General features: G+C 32.5%; 2 protein-coding genes and 1 pseudogene across 3 annotated transcripts; 2 read left to right on the top strand and 1 right to left on the bottom strand.

Moving 5' to 3' along the window:
- The first annotated feature begins 359 nt into the window (after positions 1-359).
- Positions 360-2,615, top strand: LOC146923930 (uncharacterized; annotated as a pseudogene).
- A 1,328-nt stretch (positions 2,616-3,943) lies between these two features.
- On the top strand, positions 3,944-6,721 carry LOC146923929 (leghemoglobin 8-like). The gene is made up of 4 exons (XM_085709011.1): positions 3,944-4,098; positions 4,220-4,331; positions 5,984-6,091; positions 6,326-6,721. Exons 1-4 carry the CDS (start codon positions 4,004-4,006, stop codon positions 6,470-6,472), a joined length of 462 nt encoding a protein of 153 aa, XP_085565137.1. The 5' UTR covers positions 3,944-4,003; the 3' UTR covers positions 6,473-6,721.
- A 3,257-nt stretch (positions 6,722-9,978) lies between these two features.
- Positions 9,979-17,849, bottom strand: LOC146923928 (pumilio homolog 1-like). 2 transcript variants are annotated; one of them, XM_085709009.1, is made up of 10 exons: positions 17,623-17,849; positions 16,871-17,523; positions 14,566-16,019; positions 14,339-14,480; positions 14,097-14,204; positions 12,520-12,732; positions 12,304-12,414; positions 11,957-12,151; positions 11,172-11,346; positions 9,979-10,386 (listed from the first exon to the last, which is right to left on the bottom strand). In XM_085709009.1, the coding sequence occupies exons 2-10, from the start codon at positions 17,468-17,470 to the stop codon at positions 10,328-10,330; spliced, it is 3,057 nt and encodes a 1,018-aa protein (XP_085565135.1). In that variant the 5' UTR covers positions 17,471-17,523; positions 17,623-17,849; the 3' UTR covers positions 9,979-10,327. The 2 variants fall into 2 exon arrangements, with proteins under 2 accessions (XP_085565135.1, XP_085565136.1); XM_085709010.1 differs by having other exon boundaries at positions 14,566-16,016.
- Positions 17,850-20,223: the final 2,374 nt, after the last annotated feature.

Below are 20,223 nucleotides of genomic sequence, written 5' to 3'. Positions count from 1 at the left end.
ATTAATGGCTTGAAAACGCCGTTAATGGCCATTAAAAACGTCGTTAACGTCCTTTTAATCCACGGTACTCCACGCTTTTAGTTGATTTTATGCATTATGCACTAATCACTCTACCAATTACTACCTATTAAATACAATTACGACATACTTATTTCAAAAAATTATTGCTGTTTAAAGGTTGATTCAATTTTTTTTTTAGGGAAGGTTGATTCGATTTTGAATAGTAATTATGACGTAGTGTTAATGTCAATTAGAAACGTAGTTAACGGCTTTAAAACGTCGTTAATGGCAATTAAAAACTTTTGAATAGTAATTATTACCTTTAGAACACTACGATTATTCACATTTGAAACTGACGAAGAGAATTGTCAATTACCTATTTAAATACCACTTAGTTGTGCTATTACAACCATTCTCTACTTTAAGCAAATATATATCAAATATAACTCTTTCTTGCACTTGCTAATATGACAAACACTTTCACCCCCATCTCAGCTGTGACAGGTGGAAGGAGGGATTTGAAGTTGATTGTCCATGTGGCCCATATATGGCTGATCCGTGATAAGGAAAATCCAGACGATGTTATCTTCATGAGCATGATATTGGTTGATGAGAATGTATATTATATGTTTCGATTGTATAAATAAATGATCCTTTTTTCAAGTTGCCACTATGATAACATATAATATGGTTTATTTTTGATGACATGTTATTTTTTGTTTAGCGAGGAAGGATCCATGCCACTGTTCGTAAGTTCCTGGTGCCAACGATTTAAGGAATGGTTGAAGAAGGAGGAACATAAAAGTTAGAGAATGTCATGGTAGGATTTAATGAGGGACCTTACAAACTCTTGCCACACAAGCACAAACTTAACATGGCGGTAAATGCGAGATTTACTAAGGTGAATGCAGGAAATTTACCTCGGAACGTGTTTGAATTCATGTCTTTCAAAGACATTTTGATCTCTCCGTCAGAGGACGTGGTTGCTGGTATGAAATCCTACCTTTTGCGAATTTGTTACTAGCTTTAATGTTAATGCATATTTTTTTGTTGTAGATGTCATTGGTCATGTAGTTGAGAAAGATGGTGTACGCGAAACCGAAAAGAATGGAAGAAAAAGCAAAGTCATTGATCTTACACTCGAGGATTTAGAGTAAGATGTGCAATATATAATTTATCGGTTTATTTCAATTGATGACTTTATTATCATGATCGAGTTGATTGTGTTATCTGGTGTTTCAGGAACACCAGGATCCGTTGCTCTCTTTGGGGTGAATTTACAACTGATATTGAAAACTACTTTGCAACCCATGACAACACTAAGTCTGTTGTGCTAATTGTAAAATTTGGCAGATTGAGGAAGTATATGGGTAAATATTTTAATATGACTTAGTGTTGTGTTCAGTGTACTCACTGTACTTATGACTTTAATACTGATTTAACTAATATTTACCCAATAAACAGGTGCAATTGGCGTGGCGAATTCGTTTTTCGGGTCCAAGGTTATCATGGATGGTGATCTTCCTGAAGTTGAAGATTATAAAAGAGGGTAAATATTAGTTAAATTAATAGTCACGACAATATTATTATGTTAGTTAGAAATTTGTGGAGGAGACTTCCGACAGATTCTCCCTGTTGTGCCGAGAGCCACCAGGCAAGAAATAACAAATGCCACAATCAATTCTTCAAAAATATGGAATTATTGTGAAGTTCTCACCCTTACAAAAAATATGAGACTGCTAAGTGGATCATCATACGCTGATATTGAAGAAAGAAGATTGTTCTCTGATTGGGTTTTGGCAATTGGTGATGGGAGAGTTGGGCTCATAAATGACGTGGATATATCGCTTCAGATTCCTCCGGAATTACTTATACATAGTTCAGGCAATCACGTTCAATCTATTGTTGATAGCACTTATCCAAACCTGTTAGATGGTATGACTGATATATCATATTTTCAGGACAAAGCAATACTTGCTCCAACAAATGCAATAGTGGATCAGATCAACGATTACATGTTAGATTTGATTCCTGATGAATAGAAAACATATTTGAGCTATGATACTCCATTGACACATAATGGAAATTGTGATGTTGTTGATGATGTCCACACTCCAGAGTTTCTCAACACAATAAATGCTTCAGGACTCCCACATCACAAGATAAGATTGAAGATTGGAGTTCCAATTATGCTTTTGAGAAATATTGATCTAAATTTAGGATTATGCAATGGAGCAAGGTTAACCATAACCAGAATGGGAAAATTTGTACTTAAAGCAAAGGTTATATCTGGAAGTAACATCGGCGAAAAAGTTTTCATAATCAGGTTATCTCTTGAACCGTCTGATATTAAAATTCCATTCAAATTTCAGAGAAGACAATTTCCAATATTTGTTTCATTTGCCATGACAATCAACAAGAGTCAAGGGCAATCACTTAAAAATGTTGGTATTTATTTGCCGAGTCCTGTATTTTCGCATGGTCAGTTGTACGTTGCAATATCCAGAGTCACTTCAAAACAAGGTTTGAAAATACTAATCGTTGATGGAGATGGAGAGAGCACCGATACGACCTCAAATGTTGTTTATCACGAAGTCTTTCGTAATGTATCTTGATGGTTAATGTTCAAACTTATTTGTTATGTATGCTACCATTTCATTTTGTTATGTATGATATAAAACTTCTATCGGCAATGTATGGTTACATTATTTTTCATTGATTCGATTAACTTCTATGTAGTAGGACCCGTGCGGTAGCACGGGTCAATGGTCTAGTATGGTAAATCTCTAAGCATTATTAGAATAGACTTTTCCCGCTTTAATTCATTAAAAAATGATAAAAATAGAAGGAAAACTATATCATCAAAACAACCTCACACCGACCGTCCATATCCTTTAAGGATGTAATGTTTGGATGGAGAGTATTGTAGGGGAGGGTTTACATTTTTTAATTGAGAATCAAAATATTTTTAATTGAAAACTATAAACTATTTTAATTTAAAAATGAATCAAGTATGATTTAAGTATCATCACATGATTATTTATCATGTTCTTTCAATATTTTTAATAGATCAAATGTATATCAAAATATAAAGTTATCTAACCCTAAGAAAGTGCAAAATCCGAAGCTAGTTAGAGTTAGTTTGGTTTTGATTAGATACAAAAACTATGATTATAGAATTGATGTGTACAAGAGTATCCCTTAAATTCTTATCATCTAACCCTAAGAAATCTCCAAAAACCATGGTGCCCATTCACTAGGTGGATATCCAACGGCTGAAAACATATCGGGACACTTTCGGGATGATTTTTTTTTGGTAGTGACTTTCGAGATGGTTTGCTTCGCTGTAAATAGCAGCACTCTTTTTTTTTTTTTACGGATGTAAGACTAAAATTAAAAAGTTCTATTTTTTTGTCAAGAAAAAGTCCTAATTTTATAGAGACAAAAACATATGTGTCCATTTATCTTATATATTTTTTTACTGCAATATATTTTTGTTGAGGTTGAAATTTTCATGTATTTCTTATGGTGTAGAATTCTTTATATTTTATACAAGTAGGAAATTTTAAAAAACTACACAACCTTTGATTATATTTTTTCAACTTTACTTTTTTTCACCTCGTTTTTCAACATTATTATTATTAGAATTTTTTATCAGATTAAATAATGATTATATTGTAATAAAAAAAAACTAAGGATTACATTGATTGCATGGAATAATATTTATACTAATGTTTATTTTATTTTATTTTATTTTATTTTTTAAAAATTTATTACGTCTATTTAATTAAAGATTGTTTAAATAAATTTTTTAAAAGATTCTTGTCTCTTAATAATTTCAATGGTCACCTCCAGAAGCCAATAGATTCTTTGAAAAAACAATCACAATGAATTTACTACATTTCTTTCCACCTCAGAGTTGTCTATATAAACAAGTATTTTACGTAAAATTATTACATCGACAACACAAACAACAACAAAATTAGAAAAGAAGAAGAGAAAAATGGGTTTCACCGAAAAGCAAGAGTTTTTAGTGAATAGCTCATGGGAATCATTCAAACAAAACCTTCCCGGCTATAGTGTTTTGTTCTACACCATGTAAGTATCATATTGCATTAGTGTTTTTCAGTTTATGCTTTCCTTTTTTGCTTATTTACGGTTTAAAAATATTGTGTAAATTAATTAACAAAAATATGTTTGGTTATTTTGATTAAAATAGTATATTAGAGAAAGCACCTGCAGCAAAGGGCATGTTCTCTTTTCTTAAGAATACGCCTGAGGTAAAAGATAGTCCTCAACTTCAAGCTCATGCTGAAAAGGTGTTTCAAATGGTGAGTACAACCAATATCAATTAATTTTTTTATTCTTCATTCACAGTCTATGGTTCTCTTTAAATTAATAATTATGAAATCCTTTAAATACATGTATTTTGTATATTCTTAATTAATTTAATTTTTTTCCCTTGATAAATATGATCCAAAAATGTTGGGGTAGTTTATACATGGTTTTGCTTTCAATTGGGTCTCTACTATTGAACGTTGAGATTGATATTTCAAATTAATAAGTTTTTGAATCAGATACCGAATTTCAATAAAAATAAATCCAGATAACTATATAATAAAATTTACAAATATAATTGCTTTAAAGATCAGTTTTAAGGACGGTTATATAACACTGTATATAATTATAATAATGATACTTTGTATTTGTGTATAATTGTAATTTATATCATAATTTTATTAATACATGCAACATTGTTGAATATATATATATATATATATATATATATATATATATATATATATATATATATATGTGTGTGTGTGTGTGTGTGTGTGTGTATTCATTTCTTACTATCACAATTATAAAATTTTGGTTTCTCATGTTTTAATATATTGCAAATTAAGTCTCTAATATGTATATATCTCCATTATCACATCAAATCATTTATGATCGTCTAATTTTTAACTCAAGGAGTCTATATACATGGCCAATCAAATTGTGCACTGATTTAAGCCAGTTTCACAAGCTAATGTGGCTAAAGTAGTGTAGGTCATCAAGTTCTAATCTTTTCTATAACAGATGCCCAAAAAATTATGTCACCAAGATACTTCTTTGGTCGTGTTACCTTGTATAGCTATAGAATATGTTAGCTACTAGCTTAAAAAATGTAAACGTTGCGATATCTACAAGACCCCAGTTCACACAATTGAAACACAGAGGAGACCAAAACTTTACAATTGTGAGAGACGAAAAGTGAATTAAAATTTTTCTTCTTGATAATATATAATCATTCTAGTATTAAGAGTAGGCTTATGCCCTCTTCCAAAAAAAAAAAAAGAGTAAGCCTTATATACACTTTTGACACACCCCTACATTATTCCTCTGAATGATAAGGTGACATCATTATTGATGTGAAACCAAAGTTAGAGAAACTCAAAAGTCACAAGTGTTAAACCCTAATTTAAAATTGGGAAATGTTAACTACTGCTCCAGGGCACTAGTTGAGGAGACTAGTTTAGAAAATTTACTTCGGAAAATGATGAAAATTGGAATGTTCGACTTTATGAAAGTCAAAAAGTTGTTGTTTTTAATGAAAAATTTCTATTTTTAACTTTCTTAACTAGTGTCCCGGAGGCACTGGTTAACATGATCCTTTAAAATTTCACTCCTTGTCAAATTCACGAATTTTATTTTTTTCAAAGAAAATTCGCTTTGCCTATGAAACTTTAGTGTCATTTTAATGATGTCACATTAATTTAAATTTAGGAAGAAAAAATGGTTTATACTACTAAATTACAAAGACGGAAAACATAAGTGTCACAAGTAGCTCAAAATCAATGGTGTCCAAAATTGCGCAATCACAATATTTAGAGTGCCGAAAATACTTTTACGCCAAAGAATAATATCAAATACTATTAGTATATTTTTCGAATAGTTTATGGCTATCAATCTTAAGATATTTATACTTTTTGTATTATAGGTGCGTGATGCGGCTGTTCAACTTCGAGCAACCGGAGAAGTAGTGTTGGGATATACTAAAGTGGGTGCTATCCACATCCAGAGAGGAGTTGTTGATCCTCATTTTGTGGTATGATAATATGATAAAATATATATTTAAGTATATATTTGAATGTCTCCTAGAAAGAAAAAAAAAAATTGAATGGGTCCCCTTAATTAAAAAGGATGCAAGGTAAAATAATGCTATTTGATTTAATAACTTTTATGTGAAAATAAATTGTTAGTAATTTTCATTTTTGTTAACATACCCATTTTGTAAGTCTTAAATCGCTAAACCAAAATTAATGTTTTTGGTGTCTTGCAGGTGGTTAAAGAAGCCTTGTTAAAAACAATAAAGGAAGCATCGGGGGACAACTGGAGCGAAGAACTAAATACTGCTTGGGAAATTGCTTATGATGAATTGGCAATTTCTATTAAAAAAGCAGTTAAACTTGGGATGATCTATTGTTAGAAATATAAATAAAATTTGCATTGCTAAATTTTTTTTTAAAACAAGTTTCTATAATAAATATAATATTGTTGAAAATAATTATGCAATATTGCAGTGTTTATACTAGTAAATCTCTTGATCAAATTCCAAACAAAATCAAGTTTAAAAGTGGCTCGACCTTTTGTTTACGAGTAAAAGAGTATGTATGTTCTGTCTAAGGTTTTGGTCTATTTCGTCTATTATTTAATGGTTGCAGGCTTTTTATGTTAATATGTTGATATCACAAAATAACTAACTAGAAAAAAAAAATCCATTAGAATAGACTTTTTCCATTTTAATTCATTCAAAAATGATAAAAATAGAAAGAGAAATATTAAAACAAATTCACACTGAGGATTCATATTCTTCAACTAACTCTTGTTAATTAGTTGAAACTATTTGACTTGTGTAACAAGTAACTGTTTACTTGTTTAGCAAGTATAAATACCAATGTAAATGTGTAAGTGTAACTAGTTTAAAAACAATCATTTGCTTTTGAACAAGAGTTAAATTCAATTCATCACATTCTAAGTTCAATCATTCCTTTCTCCCTTCTCTTACTTAGAGTGTAAGTAAGCTCTTACACTAGCAATTTGGTATCCAAAGACTTAGGGTTCGTGTGTGAGTGAAACAAAAATACAATCTAAGTGTGATTCCTTCTTCTTAGTGTGAATAGATTGCTGGAAGTAATGGCTTACCTTGTAATATTACAATTCTTGATGGAAAGAATAGGGAACGATGGTAAATCTAGATGAAAGATTTGTTCGATTTTCAAAATGTTCTTGAAGTGCTGACCACGGGGTTTCAAGAACTTGGTGCAAATCTAATTGATGCTCAGAGAACTACGTAAAAAGGCTTCAAAATCGAGACAATAATTCTTGTTGGCTATCATGCTACTGGATCTTATAGGCTTTTAAATCATATCATATAGCATAGAAAATATTTTCGTTAGCAAAGATGCCATCATGAATGAATTTGAATCATGGGACAGGCAAATGAAAAGCATCTGTAGTAAACCATTGGTGAACACTTTGTTAAGTAATCCTATTTATTATGAAGAAAATGAAACTGATTAGGAGTGCACCAGTGATAGGGTTCAGGGTCTTAGAGAACAAGGCAGTTTCCAGCTAGGCTAAACGGTTGTGAATAGTTGCATGATAGTGAAGTCATAGAAGAAGGTGACTTGGTTCACTTTGATAGAAGATGGAAAGATGCAATTAAAGATGAATATGTGTAACTAGGATAGTAAGCAAGTTGGTTGGAACTAGTTGACTTGTGTAACAAGTAACTGTTTACTTGTTTTGCAAGTATAAATACCATTGTATATGTGTAACTAGTTCAAAATCTGTGATTACTAACCTATATTTAAAATCATGGATGTTAGTGATGTTGAGATGAAGAGAAGTGTTTTAGTGATTTTGTTTTTTAATTTGAAATTGTGATTGTGTATTCTATGAATATGATTGTATTGGATTTTGTAGACTAATATTGAATCTCTTGGTTGCATTCATTTTTACTGTGATGGTATAGACTCTACTTGCGTGCCATAGACATAAATGTCATTAATATTGGTCAATTCAATTGCGATACATAAGTCAATTAAACTATTTTTTTCCTCTCTCTTTCACATATTTTAATGTTTAAAAAAATTGTATTAACATGTTCACATTTGAATTGACCAGTGTCGTTTGATAATATGTCACACAAGTACAATCCGAATGGTATAAACCTCATTGGCGTAGCATCATGTTTATTTGCAACTATCATACGACAATTTCTTAAAAGACGATAAAGAAGAAAGGGAGGAAAAAAAAGTTAAAGAAAATTCTCTTGGCCGGATAATGTTAGGCTCTTGCTAATAAGTACTCCCTCCGGTCACTATTATAAGCAAAAAAATACTCCCTCCGTTTTAAAGTGAGTGTCGTTTTAGGTGTTTACACACATATTAAGAAATGCAATGATTAAAAGAAAGAGAATGATTATTTTACCAAATTATCCTTATTAACTATTGGTTAGTTTTAAAAGTAATACTTTGGAAGTAGTGTACAAAGTATTAATTGGAGGGTACAATTGAAAAGAAAAAGTTATTATTGCATTGGAAACTGAAAGCGACACTCATTTTGAAACAAATTTTTTTGGCTAAAGCGACACTCATTTTGAAACGGAGGGAGTACTTTTTAGGTTCATTGAATGAGTGATGTATGTGGTCATACATCATTTATTCAATGAACATAAAAAGTAGTTTTTTGCTTATAATAGTGACTAGAGGGAGTACACTAAGAATATTGTTTAAGGAACCCACAAAAAAAAAATTGTCTTGAAAATACAAGTCAAACATGTAAAAGTCATAATTACGCAAATTTCAATATAAAATTTACTACTTTTAAATGCTTAAACAATGCTCCAAAGACACTTATTAACATTTCTTATAAAGTTATTAATGAGATTTATCAAGTGGCCTGTAAAAAAGTGTTTGTATAATATTTACAAACTATTATCATTAACATGATCCTTTTTACTGATAAAATTAAATGAACAACATGGTCTTTTATTTGGTAGAAATCATCTCGGTTGTCTTCTTAATTTATTACTTCTTACAAATCATTTTGTTGAGTCCAGGGTAATTTGAAAACTTTCTTAAGATAAGTATTATCTACATCCCTAAAAAAAAAAGTATTACCTACTTGCCATTTTTACCTTCGAAAAAAGTTATGTAAAAAAATTTCCAAATCAAAGTAACCAAGTACTCCATCCGTCCCGTAATAACTGAGTCATTTGTAGAAAAATATTGTCCCAGAAATCTTAACTCATTTCAGTTTTCAATACAATATTAATTACTTTTTTCTAATTATAACTCTAATTAATAGTACTACTTTCACCACTCCCAATTCAATATATTCTACTTTACATTTATGATAAAGAAGAATGTACCAATACTTGACAAAGACACTCAAAACCATTTTTCTCTATCTTTCATTTATACATTTTTCTTAATCAGTTAAATTGTGAAAAGCTCATTTATACACTTCTCTTTCATTTATTTTTTAGGGGAAAGTAACCGTTTATTTAAAAAATAAAAACATAAAAATAATTTTCGAAAAGAGATATCAAACAATCCTTATGCTCTCATAAAAACGTTTTGTGTAGAAAACTTGCAAAACATGAAACAAGGAAAGGAACCACAAATGCTTCATATACTTCCAATCCACAAAGTTTCATATTCTGTTGTCTCCACTTTAATTCAAACTGTATGATTTAATGTAATAATTTTAAAAATGTTTATAAATCAATCAAAATGCTTTAGAAAAAAGCTTTGAATGAAACTTTTGAACATCAAAAAATCAAAATCCACCAAAATTAAATAAATAAATTTGAGTTCAACACAAAGCAACATATATCACATATAAAACAGACCATTGTAATTATTATTAATAATAATATATAAATGAAAAACCTCAAAAAACATCAAAGAATAAGAACAACAAGAATTAAAAAGGTCAAAAAAGTTTAGCTCATAAAAACATGTTTGATTCCGGAATACAAGAGATTTGTCCTATGATATTACCTAGTAAAATTTGTACAGTCAAACACTTACCAACTGAACCTGAAGTTTCAGCCTCAGCTAATCTGATTCTAATCCTCAAAACTAACAAAATGTACAGTTTTTAAGTACATACAACTAACCATTTATTACTCACCTGTCTATTTGAATATAGACAGTGCCATTATCAGTACTAGATATCATATGAAGAAAACAAAAGAAAAAGGATCTGGCCACTTCACTTGTACTATCCTCTCAGTTAGCTGTACATAACATAACTTTCACTTCCAGAAATTCTATACCATCTGTGGCTGTGGTACAGCATGATTTAGTGTCAGAAAACTAATCCTCCTCTCTGCATATACACCATCGAATGAAACATTTAATTAGTTCAATAATTACACATAATGATAATGAAATAAATTAAATTAAGGTAAACTAAAGTCGAATTGTTTTTATGTAAGCTATAAGCTGTTTTCATAGGCTATCATGGAGAATTTTTGGAATTAAGCTAAAAACAGCTTATGGACATGTCAGAATATGTCTCATAGACTCGCCCTAACAGTCTCGAGAGGGCTTATGAGAGTAGATAAACTCAAATAAATTAATCCAAACAGGGCATCAAACGGAAACTTAGACTTCAGAACACCTAGGAGATTACTTGCAGATCCTTTCGAAATGTAATGAAAGGAGAAAAAACAAATCATTATGCATGACAGTGATTAAGCTATCAACTCAATCACAAAAGGATGTGTAGATGATTTAGATGTCGAGTTTTAAGCATAAGGATTACTTGAGGTACCAAGCTAACTAGAGAAATCACCAAATTAGTCTGTAAAGTTGATACATTCAAATTATTAAATTTCATGGCTGAACGGAAAATGATCTTTTTCTTCAAATAAATTTTTTGATATGCAAACATGTATGTTTTGTGAAAAATAAAAAATGTCGAGCGAGTCCATAGATGAATCTCCAGGGAGGGAAGTCTAATATTCAATTAATAATAGAACATACAACTATTTAAGAGAAAAACTAAAATAGGTACATGTGAATTTCTAGAATACTCCAGAAAACTAATGTCGAGTTAATTGCAAAACTAATTTATGAGCCCGAATGAAAAAATGATGAGATTGAAAGTACCTCCAGCAGCAACCAATTTCTCCACGCGAGCAACAATATGCTTCCCATAGGTATACTTCTTCAAGGCATTCAGGTGAACCTTTATTCTATTAAGAATCAGCTCAAGTTGCTGGTCATCACAGGTTTCCAGAACTTTCTGTACAACATAGTTTGCAAACTGATCCTTCATCATAACCTAAAACCACCACAAAAATATACTCAAAATATAAGAAAATCAGAAAGTGGTAACATGGTAAAGAGATTAAGCAACACAAGACAAGAGTAACACCAGATTTATCTAAAGGCACACATCCTGCGCATTAATCGATATAATACGCAAGGCTTACCTTAGTTACAAACATGAAAAAACAAATTCAATTACTAAGAACCATACAATAAATATAATGAGACTTAAATGTATAAAATCAGGGATGTAAATATGTCTGCGCTAATACTTTTGCATATAGCCAGGTTGTAAATACCTTCAATGGCAGAGTCATGCTACCATTAATATGAAATTTTAATGACTAAAAGCAGTTTAAAAAAACACTGTTTGGCAATACAATTGAACTATGATCAAAAAAAGCTGAAGAACCCATCATCTTATATCTATTTTATGTAAAAAAAAAATAAAAAAAAAACAAACTATAACATGAACAAAGAACTGAAAGAAAAAAAATTATAAGAATATTTTTAAAAAACTATCTGAAACTGTACTTTTAGGATATAATAAGAAAAGATGACTAAAAGGAGTATGGAGCGACAAACAAGAGACTTGACGCTCATTGTCATTTTCATGCACAAACCTGAAGAGGCTCATTGTCATCAGTAGAACCAATCATCTCATTCACAAGGACTTGACGCTCTGTAGGTGTTCCAAAAGAGAGACACTTTTCGATAACATTAGAAGCAAACTTCTGCTGGCTCATCTGCACTATCTGCCCAGTGAATTCCTTTATTATTGATGTACGTTCATGTGGCTTTCCATGCTCCAGCACATGCTGAAAAATTTTAGCCAATCAAACGCCAAGGAAAATTAAAAGCGCAAAACAAACTATAACTATCATGTAGTTTTTACTTTAAGAAATTTCATAATTGATTCAGGCTTTCATATACTCAAACGATTTACGATACCAATTGAGATGCAACGAACCTGTACAACATAGTTCCCATATTGATCTTGAGCTAGCATGGAAACACATTGCAAAATCTCATCCATCATAATCTGTTGAGTTTTAGGATCATGGCAGTACTCCAAGACTCTCTGCTTATCAAAACTTAACTAGTTTAGAATCATAGTTTCTTGCCGGTTATTATCAATTCAGTAAATGTGTTCGCACAAATAAAATCAAAAGGATGGATCTGTCACCTGTATAACACGGCAACCATATGGATGAGTTGACAGCGTCACAACTTGGTCATAAAACGTTGAAACGATAAACTTGATTTCATCCTCAGGTACACATTCAATACACTTCTGGATGACATGGTTTCCGTTCTGATCACGCACGCATCGCATAATATGACCATCCAGCTCCGTAACCATTTTAGTCTTTTGATCCAAATTAACTACTTCAATAGCCTGGACAATGAAGGAAGAAAAAAAGATTAGTAACAGTAAATTTTAACACCAGCACGGATAAATCACGGCAGCATAATAATGTGTCGAAATGTCAGTATAAACACAAAATGAACAATTACATGTAACAAATGGAAAACACTTTAGACACCGAGAGAATGAGGACAGAATAAAATAAAAGAATTGGCTTCCTCTCAAAATAAATTAAAATACCTGACGACTTGTACCTAATTAGACAAAAGGCAGCACCTTGTCATTATTTCAACAGGAACTTGCCAACCCATCAAAGTGACGTGTCATTGACAAGAGAGCAATCTGTTAACGATTCTACCAACAGTTTCACGGAATATTGGGGTGACATGACATATCATATTAATTACCCTTAGAAACGTGGATCAGCAAACCTAAACTTTGTGGCAGATCACGGAATGACCGATACCAAAGGCAGCAAAATACAATTTATATTTACATTACAAATAATTGCTCAAAACATAAAAATTTAAGACATTTATCATTAATAATAAAAATTAATTCTACTTATTTTTAATTAATAATATATTTATTTTAATATATTATTTATTTATTTTCAATTACTATCCTGTCTTTTTGTTAAAATAAAAATTTAAAAAAAGAGGCTGTTTTCCATCAAAGAGCCCAATTTAATGATTGGCATGGGCCCAAAAACAAAATGTTAATCCAATTGTAAATCAGTGCGTGCCCTAATTCCCCCCATCCAGTCATTAAAAACAAAACAGAGTCTGCTTACTGCTGCGGCTCACTCGTGGAAAGCCGCTGGACCTCCCAACCACCTCATATTTTCTTGCCCCTTTTGCGGAGTGTGATTGCTGCAAGCAGAGCAATCCAGTAGATTTGTCGAAAGAATTAACAGATGCTTGCCGGAAGTCGTTGAAGAGGAGGAGACTATATCAAAGTTTGGGGGAACTAGGTCGAGCAGCACGACCCAGAAATCATCTTTTTTGGGATCACAAGATTGAATGATCTCACGATATTTGCATTCTCAATCTGATCTCACTGCATCCTGATTTCGCATGTGATCCAACAAGTTCAGGGGTGGTAAGAGCATGCGATTAATTAGGTAAAACTCGGAAATCTTCTTTTTTATTGTAATTACTTTAACTGGGGGTTGATTGGGTACAGTTTTAATATGATTTTATTCTCTTTTGCCTCACTGATTAGAACAGTATCAGCTCCTCTAATTGGACCAATAAGTGTAATACAATTATAGAATATTGTAAATCATAAAAACGGCAGGGTGCACAATAATAGTTGGTATCGTAAAAACAACAGGGTGCACAATAATAGGGCTGTAAATATCATAAGGTAGATAAATTGATGATCAGACAAACCTTTTGGATAACTCGGCAGCCATACATTTGAAGACTTAGGGTCAGCACATGACCAGTAAGCTGATCAGCCAGTTCTCTTATTTGTTCCGCTGTTCCATGCTCAAAAAACTGAACATGATTCAGAGTAAGTTAGGCATGCATAGAATAAGTATAGAAGTTTTTTTTCCTTATATAGTGAATTTGATACCAATTTAAGCATAATAGTAACACACTATAAAGTTCAAAGTCAAGAACAGAATTACCTTCTGAACCACATAATTACCGAAGACATCAGTCATTAGAGTAAGAGCTTTTGGCATAATTTCATTGAAAACCATTGTTTTCTCTTCCATCGAAGCCGTCTCAAGTTTCTGTTGAATAAAACGGCTTCCATACTGATCAGCACTGTTAAATAATATATTAAAAAAAATGAGTTAGATAAATGTTCAAAGTCAAGAAAAATATAATATTATGACCAAGCATTATGCACCTGAACTCAACGACATGCCCAGCAATTTCTGAAAGTTCAAAACATTTGGTTTTATTGCTTTTGAATTCATCAAGCAACGAAGAAGGAAAGTTCTCATCCAAACTACTAACAGCGTCAGAATGCCAAGCTCCCGTGAAACCTCCGACAACATTCCTCATCCCAGCCAAGCGCATATTCCGCTCACTTTGGCTCATAGGACTTCCTGGCCCATACATGGAGCTTGGGAAGGGAGAACCAGCCAGTGGACTTCCTGGATACGACATGCCATGACCATACGATGGATTTCCATAAGAATTATGGTTCATGCTAGCTGATTTACCTAGGTAAGGGACAGAAAACTGTGCTTTTTGCTGAGCAATTAATGACTCTATATAAGCTTTCTGGAGGCCAAGTAAATCAGTAATTGAATTATTTCTCTGTGCAGCAGCAACTTCGCCTGATCTCAGATATTGAAGATACAAAGGATCGATCAAGGGAAGCTGATGAGCGCTACCTGCAGCATGATTTCCCAACCTGCTTGCATTCTGTAACTCTGACGCAGCCAACAAAGGTCCTAAATTTGCGCCTCTTGCCAAGCCTCTAGAGTCAATGGCATTCATTCCTAGCGGAGACGATGGAGCAGCATGTTCATAGAAAAGAGGCAAATTTACACTCCCGTGTGGGCTTCCCATCATCGGTGGTGATGAAGGGTTAACAGCAAACCCAGCCATGTTATAGTTGGCGTGCGAGATATGTGTATCATCGACATTCTGATAGTGAGCAGGCGAACCACCTCTTCCAGTAAAAGTTGGTGTAGATCCTTTGAAATGCGAGTTAACAGAATATCCACCAGCCTTACGAGATTCTAGCTGTTCAGTTGCATACAACATAGAATCATTCATATCCAATCCAAAACTGGCGCTGCTTTTACTCGCTTTCAAATAGGAATTGTTCACAGAATGGCGCAGATAAGGTAGAGAATCAGACTTGTTTAAGTATTGATACTGCTTAGCATTATGAGTGTAATCTGATTCAATGTGCCTTGATGACGGGGGACGTTTCTCATCATCTATTGCATCATTTTGAGACAGATTCATGCCAGCCAAAGCAGATACAAGATCCGCAGGCTCATTTAAATTAGACGAGACGCCATTAAATGAGTTTTGACCGTTAAAACTTCGTTTGTCTGCAGCGTTGGACCTACCCTCACCAATGGGTGGAATAGAAGGGCTGGAAACTCTCGGTACAAATTGAGCATCAGGAGTGCCGCTCCTTGACAAGGAGGATCCTAAAGCTGAAGCATAAGATTGAGATGCCAAACCATCAAGATTTCCACCAGACTGCAAATCATCCAAATCTTGATGCAGATAAGCAAAATGGTTTTCCGGTTTTTCAGCAATGTCATCGAACACATTACGGCCAGGCAGGTGATGAGGGTGCTTGGAGGCAGATGCTGCGCTATTCATTTCATCCTGCTATGAAAAGCATGATAAAGAAAATATTAGAAACAATAACTAAACAAAATGACAGAAAACCTTAGAAACAATGATCAAACAAAACGATAAACAATTATTTAGTACATAATTTATTGGAACTCGTAACTTCTAGCTCATGATCATTAAAATTATAATAACATTTTTCAGTTACATATAACACTCCAGACAAGAAATTTCAAATAGATAGAAATGAATCTCCAAATTTAACTTAGCTATAACTAAAAGACAAAAATCGGTCAACAAAACGGAAATTCAAACAATAGAAACAAAACAAAAAACATTGCTACAAATTCAGAATGACTTCAAAGTCAACTTAAACACATACATTAACAAGACAAGTAAACAGCTACCATTAATCAATTCATTATCTATAAATCCTATTACAATAATCCAGAAAGAATATCAATTACCAACATTACTTCAACTAGTATCAAACCATCAATCTTCAAAAAAGAACATAAGTAATACTACAAGGGTTTTTCAAAAATATCCACCATCCCGCGCGAATCTCCGCAATTTCAGGGATTGCGACGCGGGTGATTTAAAACCTTCAATTAAAATCTGCAACTATAAACACCATCCCGCGCAAATCTCCGAAATATTAGGGATCGCAACCCGGGTGAATTAAATAAAATCCTGAATAAAACAAACATATAAATTTGAAATAATTAAACACACACACAATAACACCAAAGAACTTAAAAACACATACGCAATAACACAAAATTTCAATTACAAGTGCAGCTAAGGGGTCTCAATCTCATACCAACAAACAAACAAACAAAATATCCAAATACAAACACGTGTTAAAAATTTGCCTAAACCCTCACCTGAAATATCTCAGCAATGCTCCTCTGCCTACTCCCAAGCCCCAATGCTGGCAAGCCGATCAAGCCATCATCGCCGCCCCATTCAACACCATCCTCCTTCCCATTAAACACACCACCCTGTCCAGAAAAAACAGACCTTTCACCGTCTCCACCCTCATCACCACCTTCTCCATTCAACCTCCTCCGATCTCCAATCCCTCCAACCTTCAAACCACCCTTCATCCGCTGCGAAAACCGCCAATCCTCCTTCGACACCAACGGTGGAGGCAACCTAGGATTCAGATTCGCATTCTGATAATAATAATTCACATAAGATGGATCAGCACGAATCTCTTCTTCACTACCAAAACCCCTTCCACCACCACCTCCACCGCCATAACTTACCGGAGAACCACCGTATAAACCACCAAACGCCGTCATAGACCCTTCAACAGTAGGCGGTGCCGACCCACTTCTCAACCTTGCAACTTCTCTGTCTCTTTCATTCACCTCTTGTTGTTGCCGCCTTAAAACAGCTAAATCTTCACCGTAATCACCGTTTTTCACCATCGATCGAACAGCTACATCAGACATCATCTTCTGGTAATTATCACTTACCATTAGATAAACACAAACACAAAATCAAAGAAACTTCACTTCAACAAATTCAACACCTACAACAACAAAAAAAAAAACACAACCCAGATGAAAAAAACACGTTAAAGTTCAATAAAGATTCAATCTTTAAACAAATAACAGGATAAAAATCACACCTTTAAGAAACAAAGTTGGAATTTTTTTACAACCCAGCTGAGAATTAACGTTTGAAGATGAAAAAAATGATGTTTTTCTTGATGGGTTTTATGATTATGTTAATGGGTTGGAATTGAAACAAAGATCAATGTTGTTCAAAGTGAAAAGGAACAACAACGTTGAAGATCGATGATGATGTTTTGGTTCATGTTAGGAGAGAAACAGAAACAGTACTGAGAAGTGAAATGAGTGTGAAGAAAGATGGTGGTGAGTGATAAGCACGAGTGTTCCACACTTTTCAACCGTTGGATCTTGTAGGGAAAGGTTTGAGATTGATTTGTGTGTGTTTAGGGATTTGTTATTGCACTAAGGGTATTAGGGTTTTTATTATCTTGTGTATATAAGTGGCGTTTTATTTTTTTACATAAAAAAATATAAATATATAAGTTGGATTTTGGAGACTGATCAGAATCGGAGCAGATTTCAAAACTCAACGCGAATATTAACAGATTGATTCACAGACAATCCATAAAAAAAGTTCTTAAACTAGGAGCGGAATTGATCTCACATCTTACAATGATTCAACTTTATACCAATTGAGACAATCCTATTAGCATAAGTGGTGTTTTATGTTTTGGGTGGAAGAGAAGAAAACTGTACGTAATAACAACAAAATCAAATTAAATTTTATTCAATAGTTGACATTAAAAATGTTTGACCATGCATGTTCCATTTTAATAAATAAACTTTGGTATAATTACTATTATTTTGAAGATTGAATATATATGATGTGGTTGGGTCACTTTTTCGGGTCGGTTTTGTTTGTTTGTGTGTGTATAAGGGAGAAAATTAACGTTGTTTTATTGTACTTTAGTTGAAAATAGAGGATGTGTGAAAAATTTTAAAATGCATGGTTTTGTCTAATTTAAAAGAAGTACACCCTTGTAGAACTATTTGTGCAAGTAATGCAAAGTATACAACTTTGGATAGAGAATTTCCCTTTGGTTCTTCATTCTCTGTCTTTATGAGATCTTTGTTGGAGATTCAAAATAGATATTACTCCATGTTTTATTATTTTATTAGATAATGGATAGAGAGACATTGAACATTGAGAGTCATGAGAAAGTCTTACATAGATACGAACACAGATAAAATTATTTGGGCACACACACAACAATGGAGAAAATTAATTGATAAATAAATTAGTCACATCATTCAACATCATCAAACCAATTTATCTTTTAAAAAAAAAAGCATTTGTGTGAGTGTGTCCAAACCTTTTACATTAGTGTTTGTCCCTAAGTAAGTATTTCTCTGAGAGTCACATATATCATGTGAATTTGATGCTCAATTAAATCACAGCTATGGGTGCGCGTGTGTGTAAGGTCCTTTAAAGATAGGTTTTTATTCAATAAAAGTGATTATAGTTAAAAATGTTTGACTTTTATCGTAGCTATCTTATTCATATGCATACCACTAAAACTTTTTACATTTATCGGTGCATGAAAATTAAACTATTATCATCATCCTTTATATTAAAATGATTAAATGTTCGACATTACTCTTTTAATATTATCCTTTTACAAACCAACTGGCTAACATCATAGCTTTCTTCATAGGCAAATCTTATTTGTTTTTTAAAAAAATTGGGATGATAAAAGTATTATTAATTAAAGTTGAACTAGTGGTTATTTTATAACTGTTCTCAAGAGAATTATAAATTAATCCTTTGAGATTATAAAGTCAAACTCTTACGATCTACTGCATCATGGACAAATCTTAGTAATTAATTTGTTGAAGGAATATAAAATTTGATAGCACATGGATCAAACTCGAGATTTTCTTCGTAATACTCCTTCAACATCATAACTTGCTTGTTGCATTATCTCTTCCATTGTAAATTGTTGTGTTATATGTTAATAACTCATTTCCATTTTTTCCTTTCAAATTAATATTGACAATTTTTACTATCGAATAAGATCTTTCAATTGTAGGCGTCGAAACTGGAATAGTCGTGATATTTGTCAATAAAGCGGGTCAAATGTATTGCATTAACTACCCTGTCATTCCTGACTTGGGTAGAGGGAGAAGGCTTATTAAGACTAAGCAATTAAAAAGGTGTCACATTTTTTTCTCGAACATCCAACTCAAAACCTGACTTGGGTAGTTAAGACTAAGCAATTAAAAAAGAGTCACAACTTTTTCTCGAACATCCAACTCAAAACCCCATATCTTGTTAGTTGTCAAACCTTTTTTTCGATAATTTTCATTTTAATGTTCAAACATTACTATAGTTACAATATTACATTCGGTATAGATCTATGATACATGTATAGGATGTATTCGACGTGTATGAATTTGTCCCACATATGTATTATGATATTGTTGTTGTAGAACTTGACAAAAAAAATTTTGTATTCATGCAATATCTTTCATCAAATACAAAATCAAATGAGGCAGTCACAACACCCCTACGGTAATACCAAGTTGATCATTCATCGTGTTTTTTCAACTTAAAGAAAATTAAGCTTTTACTAGAACATAAACAAGTTGTGATATGCATGTTTGTCAAACTATAAATAGAAATATTTGTCAAACTGCAAATAGAAGATAACTATGAT

This window comes from Medicago sativa, chromosome 5 (assembly GCF_051527215.1).
Source record: "Medicago sativa cultivar Bolivia chromosome 5, Bolivia_mono, whole genome shotgun sequence".
NCBI lineage: Eukaryota > Viridiplantae > Streptophyta > Magnoliopsida > Fabales > Fabaceae > Medicago > Medicago sativa.
This window is presented reverse-complemented; position numbering and strand designations above follow the sequence as displayed.

What these genes read in the sequence shown, in the direction of transcription:
- LOC146923929 (XM_085709011.1), top strand. Translation starts at nt 4,004, where the DNA reads ATGGGTTTCACCGAAAAGCAAGAGTTTTTAGTGAATAGCTCATGGGAA. An exon ending in AGTGTTTTGTTCTACACCAT is followed by an intron (nt 4,099 to 4,219) that starts GTAAGTATCATA and finishes TGATTAAAATAG; the next exon opens with TATATTAGAGAAAGCACCTG. An exon ending in TTGTTGATCCTCATTTTGTG is followed by an intron (nt 6,092 to 6,325) that starts GTATGATAATAT and finishes GGTGTCTTGCAG; the next exon opens with GTGGTTAAAGAAGCCTTGTT.
- LOC146923928 (XM_085709009.1), bottom strand. Translation starts at nt 17,470, where the DNA reads ATGGTAAGTGATAATTACCAGAAGATGATGTCTGATGTAGCTGTTCGA. An exon ending in GGGCATGTCGTTGAGTTCAG is followed by an intron (nt 14,481 to 14,565) that starts GTGCATAATGCT and finishes ATTATTTAACAG; the next exon opens with TGCTGATCAGTATGGAAGCC. An exon ending in ATGACAATGAGCCTCTTCAG is followed by an intron (nt 11,347 to 11,956) that starts GTTTGTGCATGA and finishes TGGTGGTTTTAG; the next exon opens with GTTATGATGAAGGATCAGTT.